Source organism: Nicotiana attenuata, chromosome 6 (genome assembly GCF_001879085.1).
Source record: "Nicotiana attenuata strain UT chromosome 6, NIATTr2, whole genome shotgun sequence".
Classification (NCBI taxonomy): domain Eukaryota; kingdom Viridiplantae; phylum Streptophyta; class Magnoliopsida; order Solanales; family Solanaceae; genus Nicotiana; species Nicotiana attenuata.
This window is the reverse complement of record NC_031994.1, coordinates 22042967-22062763: the sequence shown is the minus strand read 5'-3', so window position 1 is coordinate 22062763 and position 19797 is coordinate 22042967. Positions and strand designations below refer to the sequence as shown.

At 34.9% G+C, this 19797-nt stretch overlaps 1 protein-coding gene across 2 annotated transcripts; it reads left to right on the top strand.

Annotated features, from left to right (window-relative positions):
• Positions 7266-19240, top strand: LOC109226701 (electron transfer flavoprotein-ubiquinone oxidoreductase, mitochondrial). Of its 2 annotated transcripts, XM_019391534.1 has the most exons (18): positions 7266-7764; positions 7848-7924; positions 8098-8204; positions 9467-9548; positions 9619-9727; positions 10765-10811; positions 10919-10993; positions 12180-12365; positions 12497-12589; positions 13681-13783; positions 15044-15168; positions 15460-15509; positions 15844-15910; positions 17112-17191; positions 17768-17896; positions 17983-18049; positions 18335-18414; positions 18951-19240. In XM_019391534.1, the coding sequence occupies exons 1-18, from the start codon at positions 7428-7430 to the stop codon at positions 18976-18978; spliced, it is 1842 nt and encodes a 613-aa protein (XP_019247079.1). In that variant the 5' UTR covers positions 7266-7427; the 3' UTR covers positions 18979-19240. The 2 variants fall into 2 exon arrangements, with proteins under 2 accessions (XP_019247079.1, XP_019247080.1); XM_019391535.1 differs by lacking the exon at positions 18951-19240 and having other exon boundaries at positions 18335-18608.

Here is a 19797-nt window from a genome sequence, read left to right as displayed (position 1 = left end):
TGCAAAATAGAATGCAGGACTTTCAGAAGAAAGAAAGTTCTGTAATTTTTCAGTGTATCGAAAAATGCAGCCATGCCTCAAAATATATAGGCAATTATCGGAAGAGGTGTGATGTCTGTTCAGGAAAAGTGTCTGTTCAGAAGGGAAAAATTAACGTTCAGCGTTTTTGGATTTCAGATTTCAGTTAATTAACTGAATCGATCGACAAATCCAAATCCAAATCCAAATCCAAATCCGAAGCCGAAGCCGAAGCCGAGCCGAGCGAGCGACGACGGCGGCGCGAGGGTTCATTCTCTTCAACTCCTTTTAAGAGCTCTAAGAAGTGATCGATCGATTGACAAATCCGAAGCCGAAGCCGAAGCCGAGCGAGCGAGCGACGACGGCGCGAGGGTTTATTCTCTTCAACTCCTTTTAAGAGCTCTAAGAAGTGATCCTATATATATACACACAAATGTAGTTGTCCCTCACCAATGAGGGACAAAGTTCAAGACAAAAGCTCACTTCATTCAAATTTTTATTTCCCTCCATTTTATTTCCCACCATTTCCAATTCACACTCTTAGACTTTTAAAGCCCAATGCTTAAAGTCTTTAAAGCCCAATGCTTAAAGTCCAACACAATATTCAAGATAAATTGAAGTTGACTAAAGATGGCACTCGTGATTTTGTTGATGCTACATATTTTAGGGAATTGGTGGAGAGTCTAAGGTACTTGACTTGTACAAGGCTTGATGTTACTCATGGCATGCTCAAGTTTGAAGATCTTAGTTTAAGGGAGGCTGTTGGCAATTAAACCAAGATTAATTAGTATTTCTAGAGTTGGTATTTACTAGTTTATTTAATTTATGTCTAACTAGGATTCATAACCAAAATGATGTAGGAATAGGTTTTTTAGATTCTGGTCAAATTTGGTTTTGTAGTATTATAATTAGGGGTGCTATTATATATTTTCTATTGTAGAGAGGTAACTACGATGTAGAGAGATTCAAGAGTTTATGAGTTGTGAAAAAGCCTCCTAAAAAGCCTCCTACCAAGTTCTCTCCCTAGTTTAATAAATTTCTTCTATATAACTTTTGCTAAATTTTTTGCTTGTATCTAAATAATCTTCGGGGTAGTTCAATCCTTCAAGAGGAAAGAGTCGGTATTCATTTATGAAAAATAAATAGTAACATAGAGTTAAAGATTAAACAACGTCACAGACTCACAGCCCACAGGTGGAACTAGAATATTTTTCTTAACATAATTATTATAATTATTAAATGGATTAGAAGGAAGACCAACTGAATTTCAAAAGTCTTTTTTTTCTTCAAACTAATGTCGAAGTAAAACTAAATGATATTTATTGAAATAGATAGAATAAAATAATAACATTTATTATTAACTACTATTGATTTAAATCCTGATTTCCCTCTAATAAACGGTAGATATACACAATAATAAATGTTTCGTACTATGACCTCTTGGCTNGAAGTTCAATGATAAACAAGCTGTTACACGAATGTTTGATTGTGTTTATTTGACTTCCTGATTTTTGGCGTAGCAATACCTTTGACAGTATTTAATTGTATTAATTGGACTTTAGATTGGTTTGTAATCGAACTCTATGGACTATTATTTTGTTTGTCAACTATAGCTTAGTCGATTCCATATTTAGGTTCCTATATTAGTTTGAAATCTAAGCCGGATCCAAGTATTGACTGAGAGTAACCGTAAAATTAGGCATGTGTGCTTATATTTCCTATAAAATGAATCAGATTACTAGCTCGAATGCCAGGTTTAAGTGTGAAGTTTCCTGCAAAAAGAAAATTTGCCTTTCAATATAGTAAGATCCTGAGTTCGATTGTTGATGTTGAATTTTTAGTGCACATTTCTTATGAGTCTGAATTAAATCTCAACATTGGTTTATTAGTAGAATTTGAAATTAAATCAGCTCTAAGTTGGCTAACCATAATAACTGGACTGTCCAGGCCATAAACTGGGCCTAATATGATCCAGCTGTGCATCGCTGGGCCCAGTACTTTAGCCTTACAGTTAACCTTGTTCAATTAATCCCATGGGAGTCTGATCTCGAATTTCAGGTTTTGCTAGATGTCAATTTGGGCCTGCTTGCTGGATAAGCCCACTGTTTGATGGACTCTCGTCCAAAGTGTGCTGAAATTCGTCACTGTGGAATTGGTTTAGAGGCCCTACTCCGTAGTTTAATATAGTATAAAATTTGGGCTTTCAAGTTAGGTAGTGGGTTCAAATTAAAAGGCTTTGTCCTTTTGTTTGAATCCGGACTTGAACTTGAAGCCCGAATTTCATAACATTAGTTAATTAGGGCCCGTTTAGAGACAACACTGTAAAGAAAATCATAGTTCTCTTTTAGGATGGCCTTTAAATAAAACATGAGATGAGCCTCGCCACATAAAACATGAAATTGCGGGGCCTTCATTAAATACTATATTAAAATATTTTAGAGATTCGGAGATGCCATTTAGCGAATTTTCATGGTTTCCCGCAAAGTTAATAAGACGCTAGCCACTTTAGGCGCGTTTTTAATAATATTACTTTCCTAAACTCGAGTGTGCATTTCGTGCAACTCAAATCCAAATCCCAAAATGTTGAATAAGAGGTGTTGAGGATCCGGGTGCATTTCATGTGACGTGATCCAAAAACACGCTCTTAAACGGCGTTCACTTTCGTAAAAAATAACTAAAAACGGTAAATGATCTTAAAAATTGGAACATGTATTAAAATCAGATTTCAGCCATTTATAATAATTTAAGCGACCGTGCTAGAACCACGGGATCCGGGGGTGCCTAACACCTTCCCTCGGGTCAACTAAATTCCTTATTCAGAAGTTCTGGTTCACAGACTCCAATTGGGAAGTCGAATTTTTCCTCGATTTAGGATTTAAATTAAATCGGTGACTTGGGATACCAAAAGCCAGTCCTTTCCCAAGTGGCGACTCTAAAAATAAATAAATAATCCCATTTCGAATAATGTCACTTTAAATGGAAAAACTCCCTTATACATTATCCTTCGGGGTAGGTGTGTAAAAAAGGAGGTGTGACACTCGTGATTTTGTTGATGCTACATATTTTAGGGAATTGGTGGAGAGTCTAAGGTACTTGACTTGTACAAGGCTTGATGTTACTCATGGCATGCTCAAGTTTGAAGATCTTAGTTTAAGGGAGGCTGTTGGCAATTAAACCAAGATTAATTAGTATTTCTACATCGTCTAGGAGTTGGTATTTACTAGTTTATTTAATTTATGTCTAACTAGAATTCATAACCAAAATGATGTAGGAATAGGTTTTTTAGATTCTGGTCAAATTTGGTTTTGTAGTATTATAATTAGGGGTGCTATTATATATTTTCTATTGTAGAGAGGTAACTACGATGTAGAGAGATTCAAGAGTTTATGAGTTGTGAAAAAGCCTCCTACCAAGTTCTCTCCCTAGTTTAATAAATTTCTTCTACATAGCTTTTGCTAAATTTTTTGCTTGTATCTAAATAATCTTCGGGGTAGTTCAATCCTTCAAGAGGAAAGAGTCGGGTATTCATTTATGAAAAATAAATAGTAACATAGAGTTAAAGATTAAACAACGTCACAGACTCACAGCCCACAGGTGGAACTAGAATATTTTTCTTAACATAATTATTATAATTATTAAATGGATTAGAAGGAAGACCAACTGAATTTCAAAAGTCTTTTTTTTTCTTCAAACTAATGTCGAAGTAAAACTAAATGATATTTATTGAAATAGATAGAATAAAAAAATCACATTTATTATTAACTACTATTGATTCAAATCCTGATTTCCCTCTAATAAACGGTAGATATACACAATAATAAATATTTCGTACTATGACCTCTTGGCTACAAAGTTATAGCGTTAGGTAACATTTATAACTAATAATGTTGCATTTGCTTCCAAATGAATTGAAGAGGCTCAAAGTTTAAATTAAAATTTAGATAATTAGACTATGTGTTCCGCTAGACCAAACACATAAGAAAATTAAAACCTAAAATAAATACGGATACTTTCTTTCCAAGAATCGCACGCAAAGATATCCTTCATATTTTAAAGCATGATCAGCAACATTACATGCAAGACGGAAAAGAAATTTCATGAACGAGGTAGCAAACAAGCTGATGAAATACACACACACACACACATATAGTCTTTAAAGTCCAACACAATATTCAAGATAAATTGAAGTTGACTAAAGATGGCACTCGTGATTTTGTTGATGCTACATATTCTAGGGAATTGGTGGAGAGTCTAAGGTACTTGACTTGTACAAGGCTTGATGTTACTCATGGCATGCTCAAGTTTGAAGATCTTAGTTTAAGGGAGGCTGTTGGCAATTAAACCAAGATTAATTAGTATTTCTACATCGTCTAGGAGTTGGTATTTACTAGTTTATTTAATTTATGTCTAACTAGGATTCATAACCAAAATGATGTAGGAATAGGTTTTTTAGATTCTGGTCAAATTTGGTTTTGTAGTATTATAATTAGGGGTGCTATTATATATTTTCTATTGTAGAGAGGTAACTACGATGTAGACAGATTCAAGAGTTTATGAGTGTTGAAAAAGCCTCCTACCAAGTTCTCTCCCTAGTTTAATAAATTTCTTCTATATAGCTTTTGCTAAATTTTTTGCTTGTATCTAAATAATCTTCGGGGTAGTTCAATCTTCAAGAGGAAAGAGTCGGGTATTCATTTATGAAAATAAATAGTAACATAGAGTTAAAGATTAAACAACGTCACAGACTCACAGCCCACAGGTGGAACTAGAATATTTTTCTTACATAATTATTATAATTATTAAATGGATTAGAAGGAAGACCAACTGAATTTCAAAAGTCTTTTTTTTCTTCAAACTAATGTCGAAGTAAAACTAAATGATATTTATTGAAAATAGATAGAATAAAAAAATCACATTTATTATTAACTACTATTGATTCAAATCCTGATTTCCCTCTAATAAACGGTAGATATACACAATAATAAATATTTCGTACATGACCTCTTGGTACAAAGTTATAGCGTTAGGTAACATTTATAACTAATAATGTTGCATTTGCTTCCAAATGAATTGAAGAGGCTCAAAGTTTAAATTAAAATTTAGATTATTAGACTATGTGTTCCGCTAGACCAAACACATAAGAAAATAAAAACCTAAAATAAATAAGGATACTTTCTTTCCAAGAATCGCACGCAAAGATATCCTTCATATTTTAAAGCATGATCAGCAACATTACATGCAAGACGGAAAAGAAATTTCATGAACGAGGTAGCAAACAAGCTGATGAAATACACACACACACACACACACACACACACAACACACACACACATTATATATATATATATATATATATATATATATATATATATATATATATATATATATATATATATATATATATATATATATATAAGATTTCAAAATCTAAGAAAAAGGGACACTTTTCAATTTGTATGGTTGAAATTTATTGAAAACATATAGATGAGTCAATATACAAAATTTGAGAATGGTTGGAGGTGTTTTGGACTGATTTATAGGCTGACATAACTGGTAATCTGTCAAAGAAAAACTCACTTTCGAAAAACAACCCAAGAGAGAGATATACATATCATTAGGAGTGTTCATGGTTTGATTTGAATCGGGTTTTTTCTAAAAAGAAACCAAACCAAGTAAGTCGATTTTTCAAATATTGGAACCAAACCAAACCGATTAAGTCGGTTTTTTATCGATTCGATTTATGTCGATTTTTTGTCATTTTTTTTTAATTTTTCTAGTTATTTATCGATTTTTTCTAAAATACGAGACTTATACTATCTAACACATATTCCGGCGACTACTTTTTCAATGTAACTGTTAGTATTTTAGCATTTTAATATTAAAACAAAATATGCCATAACTCCCACTACTCCATGATGTAGAAAATGGCTATAACTCCCATAACTCCCACTACTCCATGATGTAGAAAATGACCATAACTCTTTTGTAACTCTACTCACATGTTCTACCACTAATTACACACTAATTATCCCATATTTTCCATGATTTCATAACTTATTACCCCACTTTCTTTCAATTTAATTCAAGGAAGAATTCCTACACTCATAAATATGAGTCTTTCTTCCATAATGTGGTGTGAGAAAAATAATTATAGAGTGTTTCAATAAAGTGAGGTTAAAGTTGTGAAAGAAGAAAAGAGTTTTTACTTTTGTTGAAGGAAGGTGTTCATCTTGGTGGAGCTTTGAACTCAACAACTTGTCCAGAGTTTGTTCGAGTCATACGACGTGATCGGGCTGTTGTATTTTGGGGGAGACAAGTCAAGAGGATCACTGCTGGACCAGTGAAGACTTTGCCTGCAGTGGGCTTGAATCTCCTTAAAGAGAGCGAGGTAACCGCCCCTCAGCCTAAAGATATTTTATTTTCTTCATTTTATTTTTCAGCTGTAATTGCATTTTCACCAACAGTAACACTATCAAACCAATTGCTCTTTAAGAAATCTATTATTTACCGAGATATATTGATGATAATTGAATCAATTAGTGATGAATAATTTAAGGACTCAATAAAAATTAAAAATAGGTTATTTTTAAGATGATAGATTCTTTTACTTAGCAAAAGAAAACTACCAATCAAACTAGAATGTAAAAGGCAAAAAATTTGATTATTATAATATCAAAGAACTAAAGTAAAGTGTGAATGATTAACATGCACCATAAAATTTTAAAAATTTAGTATGTATATATATAAAGGTGTAATAATAATTTTAAATGCTATTTCGATAGTTGATTTGGTTCGTTTTTTTTTTTCCGATTATTATTTTTTATTAAAACCAAAATCAAATTAAATTTAATCTGTTTTTAAAATTTAAAATCAAAATCAAACCAAACCGAAAAAATATTACTCCCTTTCGGTTCACAATAAGTGACCAATTTGCTTTTAGCACGCCCATTAAGAAAATACTAAATTCTATACAAAAATACATACTATGACTAAACTATCCCTGATTAAATATTTAATGTGAGTAATAAGAAAACTTCTTAGGGCTATGTACATAGGGGTTATTTTGTAAAAACAAATTGAATTCATTCTTGATCATAACTGTATACTAATTTTGAACCAAAATAAAAAAGCGTGAACCGGAGGGAGTAACTTTTTTTATCCGTTTGATTTGGTTTTCGGTTTGACTTGATTTTTGGGATTTTTATGAACACGTAATGATATCATAGACACGCCCACCCTAAGTTAAAAGAGAGGCTCAAATGCCGATAGTTGTTGCCCGCATAGCTGTGACCAAACTCCAAACAAACACAGAGTGTGTGATGAGAGGAGGCAGCAAATACAGAATCTAATTCTCAAGTGTCTTTTACAAATAGTAGGAAAGCAAGTAATTATTAAAATTATCAGTCATCATGTACAGGTTCATCAAGTCATCTTCGAAATTCAAATTATTATGTCGTTCAAAAACCCTCTATAGATCAGCACAGCCTCCATATTCACCCAATTCAATTTTGGGTAAAGAAGATTCAAGCTTTATCCATAAGTCAAAGTTAGAATTTTGGAATCAAAGTTCGGTTAGGAGTTACAGTAGTAGTAGTGAATCGAATAGTAGAGAAGCAATTAACTACGATGTGGTGATAGTTGGAGGTGGACCTGCTGGGTTATCAGCTGCTATTAAGCTCAAACAGTTGTGCCAACAAAAGGACGCTGACTTATCCGTGTGTGTTGTTGAGAAAGGAGCTGAACTGGGTACGTTAATTTATATACTCCATTTATATTCTAAAAATGAAATTAATTGTGGTTGTTAATTTGATTTTGATTGGATTGGACAGGTGCTCATATCTTGTCAGGAAACGTATTTGAGCCCCGGGCTTTGGATGAACTCTTTCCCCACTGGAAACAAGAAGAGGTACCCTACCCTTTAACAATCCTGAATTGAACCCCCCCTACCCCCCCCCCCCCCCAAATAGACTTTGGCGTTCAAACAGCCACTAATATAAGAAGTTGCAAATAACAATTTGGTCCTGTGTAGTGTGGCTTTACTTATATCATATGTAAACCCAACTCCATTTCTGATTGCAGGCTCCCATTCATGTTCCTGTTACTTCTGATGATTTTTGGCTACTTTCCAAAAATCGTGCCTTTTCGCTTCCAAGCCCATTTCATAATAAAGGAAACTATGTCATAAGGTATCTACTTTGAAACATGGATTCAAGTGTGCATATTACTCCTTTGTCTCTAGTCTTGGTTTCTCGTTTTTTTTAAAGTTGGTGTTGGGTTCAGTTGGGGATTTTGAGGAAAAGATTCTTTTATACTGTCTTGCATTTTCTCAAAATGTTCCGTAAATATCATCCTAATTTATTGACTCCATATTAATCTTGATGCATGAATGGTATTTAAGCAAATTTTTTAGAGGCAGAATTGGAGAAGTGCAGCAGGATATCCAGTGGAAAGTCATAGGAAAAACTAATGGAACTGTCTGAGAAAAGAAGATTTTATTGCTAAAAGAAGAAAGAACTTGTACAAGCATAGTGGATAAAATAATCTGATCAAAGGAAAAAGTACACCGAACAAGATGTGTTCGGTTGAAATAACTGATATTATTTGAGATCATCGGTGTAACTCGTGCATTTTTATAGATCAACTAGCGGGACAACAACAACAGCAACAACCCTGTGAAATCCCACTAGTGTGGTCTGGGGAGGATAGTGTGTACGCAGACCTTACCCCTACCCGGAGGGATAGAGAGGTTGTTTCTGATAGACCCTCGACCGAAGAAGACGAAAAGATGAAGAAAAGAGACAGTATATCAGTATCATCAATAAACCTTAGAAAGAAATAACATCATTACAAGAACATAGACGAAAAGCAAAACAATAACCAGTAGATAAAGCCCGACACTAAAAGGAACGAAAAAGTAATATGAACTCAACATTAACCACTAGCAGTCTAAGACAAAATCCTAACAGACTAGCCTCACTCTGGTGCGCCGTAGGAATATGCATAACTACCTCCTAACCTACGACCCTAATGCTCGACCTCCACAACTTCCTATCTAGGGCCATGTCCTCGGTAATCTGAAGCCTCCCCATGTCATGCCTGATCAACTAGCGGAAATGAAGAAAAGAGGCACTTACACACCCAAAAAAAAGTTACGAAGATTAATATAAGAGGAAAAATATGGAACAAAAACCAAAAGAAGAGCAAAGACGCAGTAGGTCTGAGTGGGCTCTGCTAGTCGGTGAAGAAGTTGGATAGTTTGAACTTTTAAGAGTATAGTTAAAGCACTAGATGGGGATCCCCACTTACAGGTTTGTAGTCCATACCCACTCTGATATCATCGTACAGACAGAGATGTGCATGGTCAAATGACTTATTTATGAGATGTGCGTTTTGCTGATATAGTTATGACATTTCCAGACATTAAATCATAACAATCATGGTAATGCAGTTTGAGTCAGTTAGTACGTTGGTTGGGGCAGAAAGCTGAAGAACTAGGAGTTGAAATATACCCTGGTTTTGCTGCTAGTGAGGTGCTAATCTTGTCATTCTGGATTATTTCGTTATTTCTGTTTTTTACTTGCTAAGGTAGAAAAGTTTCAGATTTTATTCAACGAACACAACGAAGTTACTGGTATTGCTACTAATGATATGGGAGTGGCTAAAGATGGTTCCAGAAAAGAGAACTACCAGCGTGGTGTTGCACTGAAGGGCAAGTTCTATTACTCAATTTTTTCTTCTTTTTCTTTTTCTCTTTTTTTTTGCGAAGAAGTTTGTCGAAGTTACATTATATCCACAGTTACTGCAGTTCGTTTGATGACTAGTGAATGGAATTTAAATCTTCCTTTACTTTGATGTGAAGTGGTTAACTAGTCACAATATATATTTTGATATGCAATTTCTCTCTAGTCCATGGAAAAGTGAGTATAATTATCAAACGTTATTTGTGCCCTATAAAGATTCTAGAAAGAAAGTTAATCAAACATCTCAATAGTTAATCAAATGACTCAGTACTTCCATGACAAAACTCCAGCTCAGTTTACGTAGTCTTGAAGCTTCTAGTCAGTATCTGTGCGTATTACAGGAACTCATTTGATACAAATGAAAACTGGAACTCCAGTTTAGTTAGTAACAGTTGGAATATGATGCTGTTCATATGGAGCTTTACAAAACAACAACAACGACCCAGTGAAATCCCACTAGTGGGGTCTGGGGAGGGTAGTGTGTACACAGACCTTACCCCTACCCCGAGGGATAGAGAGGATGTTTCCGATAGACCCTCGCCTCAAGAAGACGAAAAGAGGCAATATATCTGTACCATCAACAGAAACCATAGAAAAAAATAACAGCATCACAAGAACCAGAAAATAGATGAAAAGCAAAACAATGACCAGTAGATAAGGCCCGGCACTATGAGAAACGAAAGAGTAGCGTGAACACAACATTAACCACTAGCAGTCTAAGACAATATCCTATCACACTAGTCTCACTCTGGTGCGACGTAGAGATATGCACAACTACCTCCTAACCTACAACCTTAATGCTCGACCTCCACAAATTCCTATCTAGGGCCATGTCCTCGGTAATCTGAAGCCACGCTGTTATATGGAGCTTTATGGATCAAAAAGGTAACTCGTATGAAGGACAAGCAAAATAAATGCTAACTGTCTGCCTTTAGACCAGGATACCATTTGGCTCACTTCCATACTTCCTAATTTGCTAATCCCCATCTTCTATGATGGTGTGCAGGGCGTGTTACACTCCTTGCAGAAGGATGTAGAGGATCTTTATCAGAGGTATGCAGAAAGTTTATTCTTTTGTCTTTACATAAATGAGTATTTGTGGTTTATACATATGTTTAAATTTTAGTACTGAGTTTGTTGACTCTTATGTTTCCTGACAGAAAGTAATCAAGAAGTACAACTTGAGAGAGAAAGGGATGGGACAACATCAGACCTATGCTTTAGGAATTAAAGAGGTATTTTTCTTTTAATCTTTTTTCTTTTCTCCTCTTTGCTTCTTTGATATGTAGGAGATAGAAATATCTGTTTATTAGATTTGTCAATCTATCTAATTCCTGATTCAGCCTGAAAATCTTAAAGCTCATGATGAGATCTGGTTAGTCTCCTGACCACTACAAAAAAAAGGAGGGGGGGGGGGGTATGTAGAAAATGCAACTTCTCCAACATGCAAATTTTAAACCAAAGATAACCTTCCCTTTGCAGGCGTTACTTCCCTGCTTTTCTTATTAGGCGCTTAGAGATAAGCCCCATTTTTATTGGACGACAATCTAGAAGAAGGAATTAAGAACACCATACTATTTGTGAGTTGGAATACTCGCACAGTTTGCATCAATTTTACTTCTAACAAGTTAATCTATATATTTCCTTACTTTTAGTAAGTTCATTTTTTTCTTCAACCTCTCTGTTCTCGTTTTCTTGTGAATACTGTTGAACCCAGAAAAGAGACGGCCCACTTGTGGGATCTTCACTGGATTTGCTGTTGTTGTTTGTTTGTTTGCAAGAGGCAGAGAATGTTGAGCTTGCTGTGCTTTAGGCTTTCTTGGAGACATTAACTTCCTTTTGACGGATATCATGATTTACACGGAACTTCATACTAAAATCCATTTTCATTAAGTACCTAAGAATGTAGCCTAACAGTCATTGAAGTGGGTGAAAATCATGGGAGACCAGGATGTAAATCCCAATAGAGACAAAGAAAACTTATGTGATATTTTTCTATCGGCCTAAGCCTTGGTGGGCAGAGTTACCCGGTACATGTGCTGGTGGAAGGTAACAGGTAATCGATACAACAGTCGAGGTGCAGAAGTAGGCCCCGAGATAACCGTTATAAGAAAAGGAAAAAAAGAAATTCATTCTCATTAACAGTCACGGATAACCTGATATAGCAAGGTATCAATACAGCTATGTTACTAGTAATTGTTTTCTTCTCATCCTTTAAAAGAAAATTTCCAGTTGCCAGCTCCCTACATTGATTGGTTTTCGCAGTCTAGTTAGATACTCTCTCTATGCTTGTTCATTTAGGATCTCATAAACTTATAAAGAGGGAGTTATTTCAAATATACATCACCCTGCATCTGAAACTTTAAATGGACTATGAACTTATATCAACTTAGTGGATTCCTGAACTTGTTTCTAGCTCAGGTGTGGGAGATTGATGTAGACAAACATCAGCCTGGTTCTGTGCTTCACACACTTGGTTGGCCTTTGGACCAGAAGACCTATGGAGGTTCCTTCTTGTACCATATGAAAGACAGACAAGTTGCTGTCGGCTTTGTGGTTGCTCTAAATTATCACAACCCTTTCTTGAATCCTTACGAGGAATATCAGGTAAATATGACGATGCTATTGTTTATATAGTGTCCCCGTTGGTCCTCGCTCAAAGAACAAGTTATTTAACTTAGTTCAAGTTTCTTTTGCTTTAAGCATCTAGTTACCTACCTTTCATATCCTAATCTCAGAGGTTTAAACGTCATCCTGCTATTAGACCGCTTCTCGAGGGTGGAACTGTTCTCCAATATGGTGCTCGCTGTTTAAATGAAGGAGGTTATCAGGTGTGTTGGATACTTTTTCTTATTATTTTATGGATTTCACATCTTGCTTGTCATAGTTATGGCACCCATCTTCAACAATGTTTCTGATTGTACTCAGAGCCTGTGCATTATGGACTTTGCCATATAATAATGTCCACATCTATGCTGTGGCTGACAAGGATGAGTGATGCTTACAGCTTGTTTGGATGGTTGTTACCCATTGTATTGTATTGTACTGTTATTCCAAAACAATGTTTGTTTTGATTGTTTATTTAAAATTAGTTGTATCGTATTGTTAAATCTATTGTTCTGGAACAACCAAAAGACCCATTTTATGAAACAACCGATTTGGTGTGGTGGGATCGTTTCCTATTTCTTTTCCAATTTTGCCCTTACTTATTACTCTATAATTCTATTTTATTATTTAATTTTTATTTTATTTTAACTCCAAATCTCCAACCTATTGACATACTTTGTCTTCTTCCATCTTTTCCAGAGTTGGTTTGCCCCGTTCTTTTTATACAAGTCTCCGTTCAATTCTTTGTCTCTTTCTATCGTTTTAATTTTTTTTGTTGCTAATATTAGTTAACCTTTTATTCAGGTTTTTGCTCTTGTTTTCAAGCTACGTAATTAATCGTAAATTAGTAGAAAGAGGTTGTCTTAAATTATTTTTACGTATAACTCTTGATAAATTTTATTTAAAACAACTGGGGGTATTTTAGTGAACTTATCAGTTACAGTATAGTATGATACAGTCAAACCAAACAACAAAATATTATTTAACAACAGCAAACGATACAATCTATCCAAACGTTGTATCCATAAAACGATACAATACAATACAATACAATACAGTACAATACAATACATTATAAAACGATGGGTAACAATGATCCAAACATAGTGTTAGTGTTGCCATTTTTCCTGAACTCAAATGTGTTTAGTAAATTTCATTAAAGAACTTTGTGATTATCAGTTCAATATGTGAACACATTTGATAAATTGAATCAAATGCACATAGCTTTCTTCACATATTATTCTGACATACATGAGACATGTATTTGTAACTTATTCTTAGTCATACAAATACAAATAATTCGGTTAAATTTCAGTCTATTCCATATCCAGTTTTCCCTGGTGGAGCAATTATAGGATGCTCAGCTGGCTTCTTAAATGTACCAAAGATTAAGGGAACTCACACAGCTATGAAATCAGGTATTACCTATGGTTCTTGTACTTAGTTTTAACCTGGCTAATCAGAATTCGGAATAGCTTATTAATTGAAAATTTATGTTATTCTACTGCAAAATTCACGGTGTTCAGTAATTTTAAAATTGTTGCTTGGGAGAATTAATAGTTTAAGCTATTTGAGTGCGAGATTTAGGGAGGCAGCTAATGATCTAAAACTTATGAGCATGGAGTTTAAGAAAGAATAGAAGACTTTTGAAACTTATGATCTAAAACAATCATAGATTTGTGTGGCTATAAATCATCTATTAAGAGTAAAAGGAGAAGTTTAAAGTTACATTGTTTCCAAATTTAAAAAGAGGTCATTCTTTTAGAAATGGACTAAAAAGGGGAATTATTCTTTTTGAGATGGAGGGAGTAGTCCTTATAATTCGAAAATTTGTTTCATCAAGCATGAGTCATTTCTTGTCTTTGTGTTTATGAACCGGTTAGTTTTCTAGTGGTGGGTAGTGAAATGTCTGAATTGATACAACAACAATAACAACTACGTCTCAATTTTTAAACTAGTTCAAAAATCGTCTGTCTTGGTGATTTACTTTAACTTATTGACTATGAACAAGCTCTTCTTTTGAATGGTGTACCCAGTTCTGTTGTATGGGGTTTCATATTCTTCTTAGAGAATAATTTCCACTCTTGCTCTCTCTCATCTTTTTCTTTCCCCCTTTTTGTTTCATCTTTTTCTACTAATCCATGACTATGCAAACTTGAAAACCTACAAGTGTCATGGTTTGTAAAAAACGAATTAAGAATTTGGCCCCTGCATTTCCCTTATCGGTGCTTTCGTTATTTGTCTCTTTTTTTTTTGGGGGGTGGGGGGGGTTTACCATTCTACCTTCATTATTGACTAGAACTGCTTGTACTATTCTCTTTTCTGTTACTAGTGGCTTTAACAGTTAATAGCATACCAAAAAGAAAAAAGAGAAACCAATTTAGATTTCTTAAAAGACTAAAGCTTACTTTTTCTAAATGGCTAAGGCCATTCTCCTTGGACAGAAACTTTGTAATGCCTGCTTGGTTAAGAATTACATATTTCTGAGTATTTGATTCTCCAAAGTTGCAAGTCTTCAACATAAAGGGCTTCACGGCTTCATAGCTAGTGATGCATCTGAAAACTCTTTATCGTACTCCTGCGAGTAGGGGACAAGATATTAAGTTTCCCGACTTTTTTTTTTCTGCTTATCCTCAAAAAAGTAAATGATGCACCTATTAACTTCAAATGTCTGACAGGAATGCTAGCGGCAGAATCTGTATTCAGCACACTCCAAGAAGGCTTGAAGATGGAAAATTTTTGGGACAATTTACGAAGTTCATGGATATGGGAAGAACTATATACTGCAAGGAACTATCGTCCTGTGAGTGTTCTGTTTTGAAAACCTTTGAGCATATTTGTTAGGTAATCATCACATTGCATCATCCCAAAAGTATAGTACTTTTGGAGCATAATGCATAAATTTTTGCTGGAAGAGAGCACCACTATGCTTTTCCTGATTTAGTGAGACAAATGGCTCTGGCAACCAACTTTTTGTTACCTCTTATATATTGAATTCAGCTACTATTTTTTCAGTTAGATTAATTTTTCAGTTGAATTCAGCTCTTAATATTCCCTGTTTAATCTTCTATCTTTATTAACTTCTGTGCTGCAGGCATTTGAGTATGGGCTCTATCCTGGTTTGGCTATAAGTGCCGTAGAGCAGTAAGATTCTGCCTTTTGCTTAGGGTGTGTTTGATATGAAGAATTTCCAGAAAATAAGTCATTTTCTGGCACTAAATACCAAAATATATTTTCCTTTAAAAAATATTTTTCATTAAAAGGGGAAAAGCGACTTTCTTTGCTTATGTTTTTCTCCTAAAGTCCGTTTGAAATAGTTTCTAAATTTTGGAGTGTTGGATAGTGAGACAAAATTCTTTTGGTATTTTTCCATTCCAAACATACTCTTAGTCACAACGTCTTTTCAACACTCATGGTTTTATATTTAATACCAATTTTCTAGACCTGTATGATAAATGGATCAGCTTATATTTGGCAGTTACATACTCAAGGGAAGATCTCCAGTCACTCTGAAGCATGGGAAACCTGATCATGAAGCTACAAGTGTAAGGAATTCTTTTATCGTAAGAGTTTATTTGATTTAATCTAATACCAGATGCTTTATTTTGCTGGGTAAAGCATGTATGTTATTTATAGCGCTGGTTGTGGACTGGGAAGGACATCTTAAAGTGGTATCCTCCACAAACTTTCAATAATCACCTTATACAAGTTGTTATGTCATGTGAGCTCCAACAATTGTACAAAAGCATAAAAACATTTCACTTGAGTCAATGTTCTTTTTCCCTTCAAGAGTCCTCCTGTAGCTTGCAGATATTTTCACCAAATCCTTCACTGGTGCTCGTATTAGTTATATATGTAACAAGCTCGATACATATTATTTGTATGCACCGGCTTGAGGAGTGTTAGATAGTTATGTAAATAATATGAATTGGTTCTAGTCCCACATAGAATAGGAGTAGGATATGTATTGTATAAATAGGGCTCATTGTTCTGTAATTGATCATATCAATAGTGTATTTCTCCCATGCTTTCTCACAGAAAATATGTTTTCCTTAGCTTGGTGGAGCTTGGACATTAGCCTATTAGTTTGTCCTCCTAAACCTTACTTATAATCTATAAGTACACTATTATGGGTGTAGGAAAAAAAAAGTTTCCCTAATGTTTATCACCTAGGAGATTAGTAGGATGTGGACAAAAGGAATTCATCCGCTTTGTGAGGATTCCCAATGACCAGTGAGTCAGTGACGCAAGTCGTGGATGCTCTCGATCCACTTATGCTAAGGAAAAACACGTAAGTCTCCCGAACTAGTATTTACAGTTAAATTCTTCAGGCATCTTTGGAAAAAACCAACATTTATTCTTGTTTTATTCTCTCAAAACTAAGAGAGATGATGTTTCTCATTTACCAAATGAACTCTTAACCATAGTTTCTTGTTTACCAAGCCTGTGAGAAAGCACGAGAAAAAATATATTATTGATATACATTAAGTGTTTTACAATAGCCCTATTTATATACAATGTTTACATATACCTAAAGCCTTCTATACCAATGTGGGAAACTATACATGAACTAATTCTAACAAAGCCGATTTCTAAAATCTTCCATGTCCATTTGTATCTCAATATCTAGCTCAGATTAAGTGAGCTCTTTTTGAAGGAAGTTGATTATGTTCTGAAATGGAGCGTATAGCTCGCAGATCAAGTGTTTGGCTCCCGAAATTACATGAATTTGGTCCTTATTTGCAGGAAGCACAATTATTCTCACCAATTGAGTACCCGAAGCCAGATGGTGTTGTAACTTTTGATGTACCGACCTCTCTATACAGGTAAACTGTCTGTCACAAACATTTTCTGATACCTTAATGAGCCGGTAGGTGATAAATTTGTTCGTTCTCCCGCAAATTGTATTATAGCTATATATTTCCCCTATATGAAAATGAATTTGTAGCAACTAAATCGAAAAGTTTGGTCAAAGATGCTGCAATATGATGAAGATTTTTTCTATTGGTGCATACTTTCCCAGAACAAAGAATTGCTAGAGAGTCGATCAGGAACTAATCTAGCCAATTGAAATCTTATCAAGTCTTGTCATCATGTGAGAACTCTAGATTAAGGTTTGTGAATAACCTGGTTAATTTTTTGAAAAATAGAAGTTACATCACGGTTGAACATATCACCATTACCATGCCAAATAAATTACTTATATGTGCGGTAGGACTCATTTGGTTAAAGCACTAACTAGACACGTAATGTATCAGGTCTAAAGAAGTTCCCATGCATTGTCTTCTTTCTGTATGCTGCAAGGACTAAAATATCTTTCCTTTTAGCCCCCTCCTCCCTTGGTGGACAGATCTTCTTTCATAATAAACTGCTGATTTTTCTTTCTAATTGCCTTCCTGTAGGAGCAACACAAATCATGATCATGACCAACCATCTCATCTTCTTCTGAAAGATCCTACAGTTCCAGAAAATGTCAACTTGCCCAAGTATGCTGGACCTGAGGCACGATATTGTCCTGCACGAGTTTATGAGTAATATTCTCATCTAAATAATATATTTTTTCAATTTCCTTCTCATGTGCGACACATTTTTTTAATTATCCTCTTCAAAATGATAGGTACATACCGGATGAGACGGGTGACTTAAAGTTACAGATCAATGCTCAAAACTGCTTGCACTGCAAGGTAAAATGCTGTCTTGTTTCCCTGGTCCAATCTTCCAGCACTAAGTTAAAGCTTTTACATGTTAAAGCCATGGCATATGTTTCAAATCCCGGTGTAGATACCTCTAAGCTGCAATAATATCCATGAAACATAGTTTGTGTCGCAAGCTGCAAGGGTTCTTGCTGATAGTCCTATGGCAATTCAACGACTCTACCTTTCACTCTGCTTAGTTTTTATGCTTATAGACTACTTGATGACACTTCATATTGGCATCCGGGTTACAGTATTAAGTCTGTATTCTTTCAGGCCTGCAGTATTAAAGATCCGAGACAGAATATCGAATGGACAGTCCCAGAAGGTGGAGGCGGCCCTGGTTACACAATCATGTAAATGACTTTCATCCCTCATGAACTACTAAAATGGATTCTTCGTTAACCCTTTAAGATGAATAGAATAGTTCGAAAGTGAAATTTTTCGCACTCACATACTTTATCTTGGGTACTATACATTGCTGGATTGTAAATAAAAAAAGCAATGACATTTAGAAATTTGAGAACCACAAATGGCATCTTTGCCTTCTTGTCTTTTCTTTTTGGAAGGGAAAATGGGTTTGGAAAAATCGAACTGTCGCTTACAATATGGGGTCAATGTATGTGGCTCTTGCAAAGTATCTGGGCAATTTGGGACATTAGAATGACTAGCTAAAGAGCTTGGAAATGCAAGTATCTCTAGTTAGGACAACAAACAGAAGTTACTCGGGAGCTCGTAGTAGCATTAGGCAATTGAGTTACAGAATATGCTCTTACTCTCTGGGCTGGACTATGGTTCTAAAGATGTAAAGATAAGAAAAAGCCAAGGGAATTCAACATATATTATATATACATAAAAATCTCTCTCTCTTTTTTTTTTTACCTATCTTCAGGTTGTCTGTTTCACCGTTCTTGAGCTGAGGGTCTATCGGAAACAACCTCTCTTTTCATAAGGTAGAGGTAAGGTCTGCGTACATATTACCCTCCCCAGACCCCACGTGTGGGACGCACTGGGTTGTTGTTGTTGTTGTTGTTGCTTCAGGTTGTCTATACCTTCCTGGATTTTCCTTCTTATATCTTATATGGAGGTATCAATATGTATAACTCAATTTATGTGTTAATTAATCATATGCTTTATGTGTCCTTGGATCTTTTTGAACTTCAAGATGATATGTGTTTGTCATTTTCCATTTTTGTCTTTAGATGCTGAACTTCAACTTACACTATCAAGTAATATTCTGCATATTTTGATCTATCATTGAAGCATGCTACTACATTTATCACATGTTTAATCGGATTTAGTTTGAAATGAATTTGAAATCTGGCACATTTATATGTTACTCAAACCTGGAATGGCTTTAAAATCTTTAAGCTCTACAACTCTTTTTCATCATTTAGATTAAAGTTCACATGTTCTTCAACCTGGAGGTCGAAGATTAGGGTTATAGGTTAGTTAGTGGTCGGGTTTATTTCCTTTTCACACATGTTCTTTCTTCCCTAGCTGTAGTATTAGTGTTACCTTGTGTTAGATCGATATATTTATTTTTGCTTCGTTTTATTTTTCTTATTGTTGTTACTATTTCGTTTGCCGTATTTCTCTATCGTAATTGTTGTGATTTTGTTGTATTGAGCCGAGGGTCTTTCGGAAACAGCCTCTCTACCTTCACAAGGTAGGGGTAAGGACTGCGTATAAACTATCCTCCTCAGACCCCACTTGTAGCAATATACTGGGTATGTTGT

Excerpts from the sequence above, each read along its gene's own strand:
- LOC109226701 (XM_019391534.1), top strand. The coding sequence starts at position 7,428 with ATGTACAGGTTCATCAAGTCATCTTCGAAATTCAAATTATTATGTCGT. Across the intron at positions 9,728-10,764 it reads GCGTGGTGTTGCACTGAAGG|GGCGTGTTACACTCCTTGCA; the intron begins GCAAGTTCTATT and ends GATGGTGTGCAG. Across the intron at positions 15,169-15,459 it reads CTGCAAGGAACTATCGTCCT|GCATTTGAGTATGGGCTCTA; the intron begins GTGAGTGTTCTG and ends TCTGTGCTGCAG.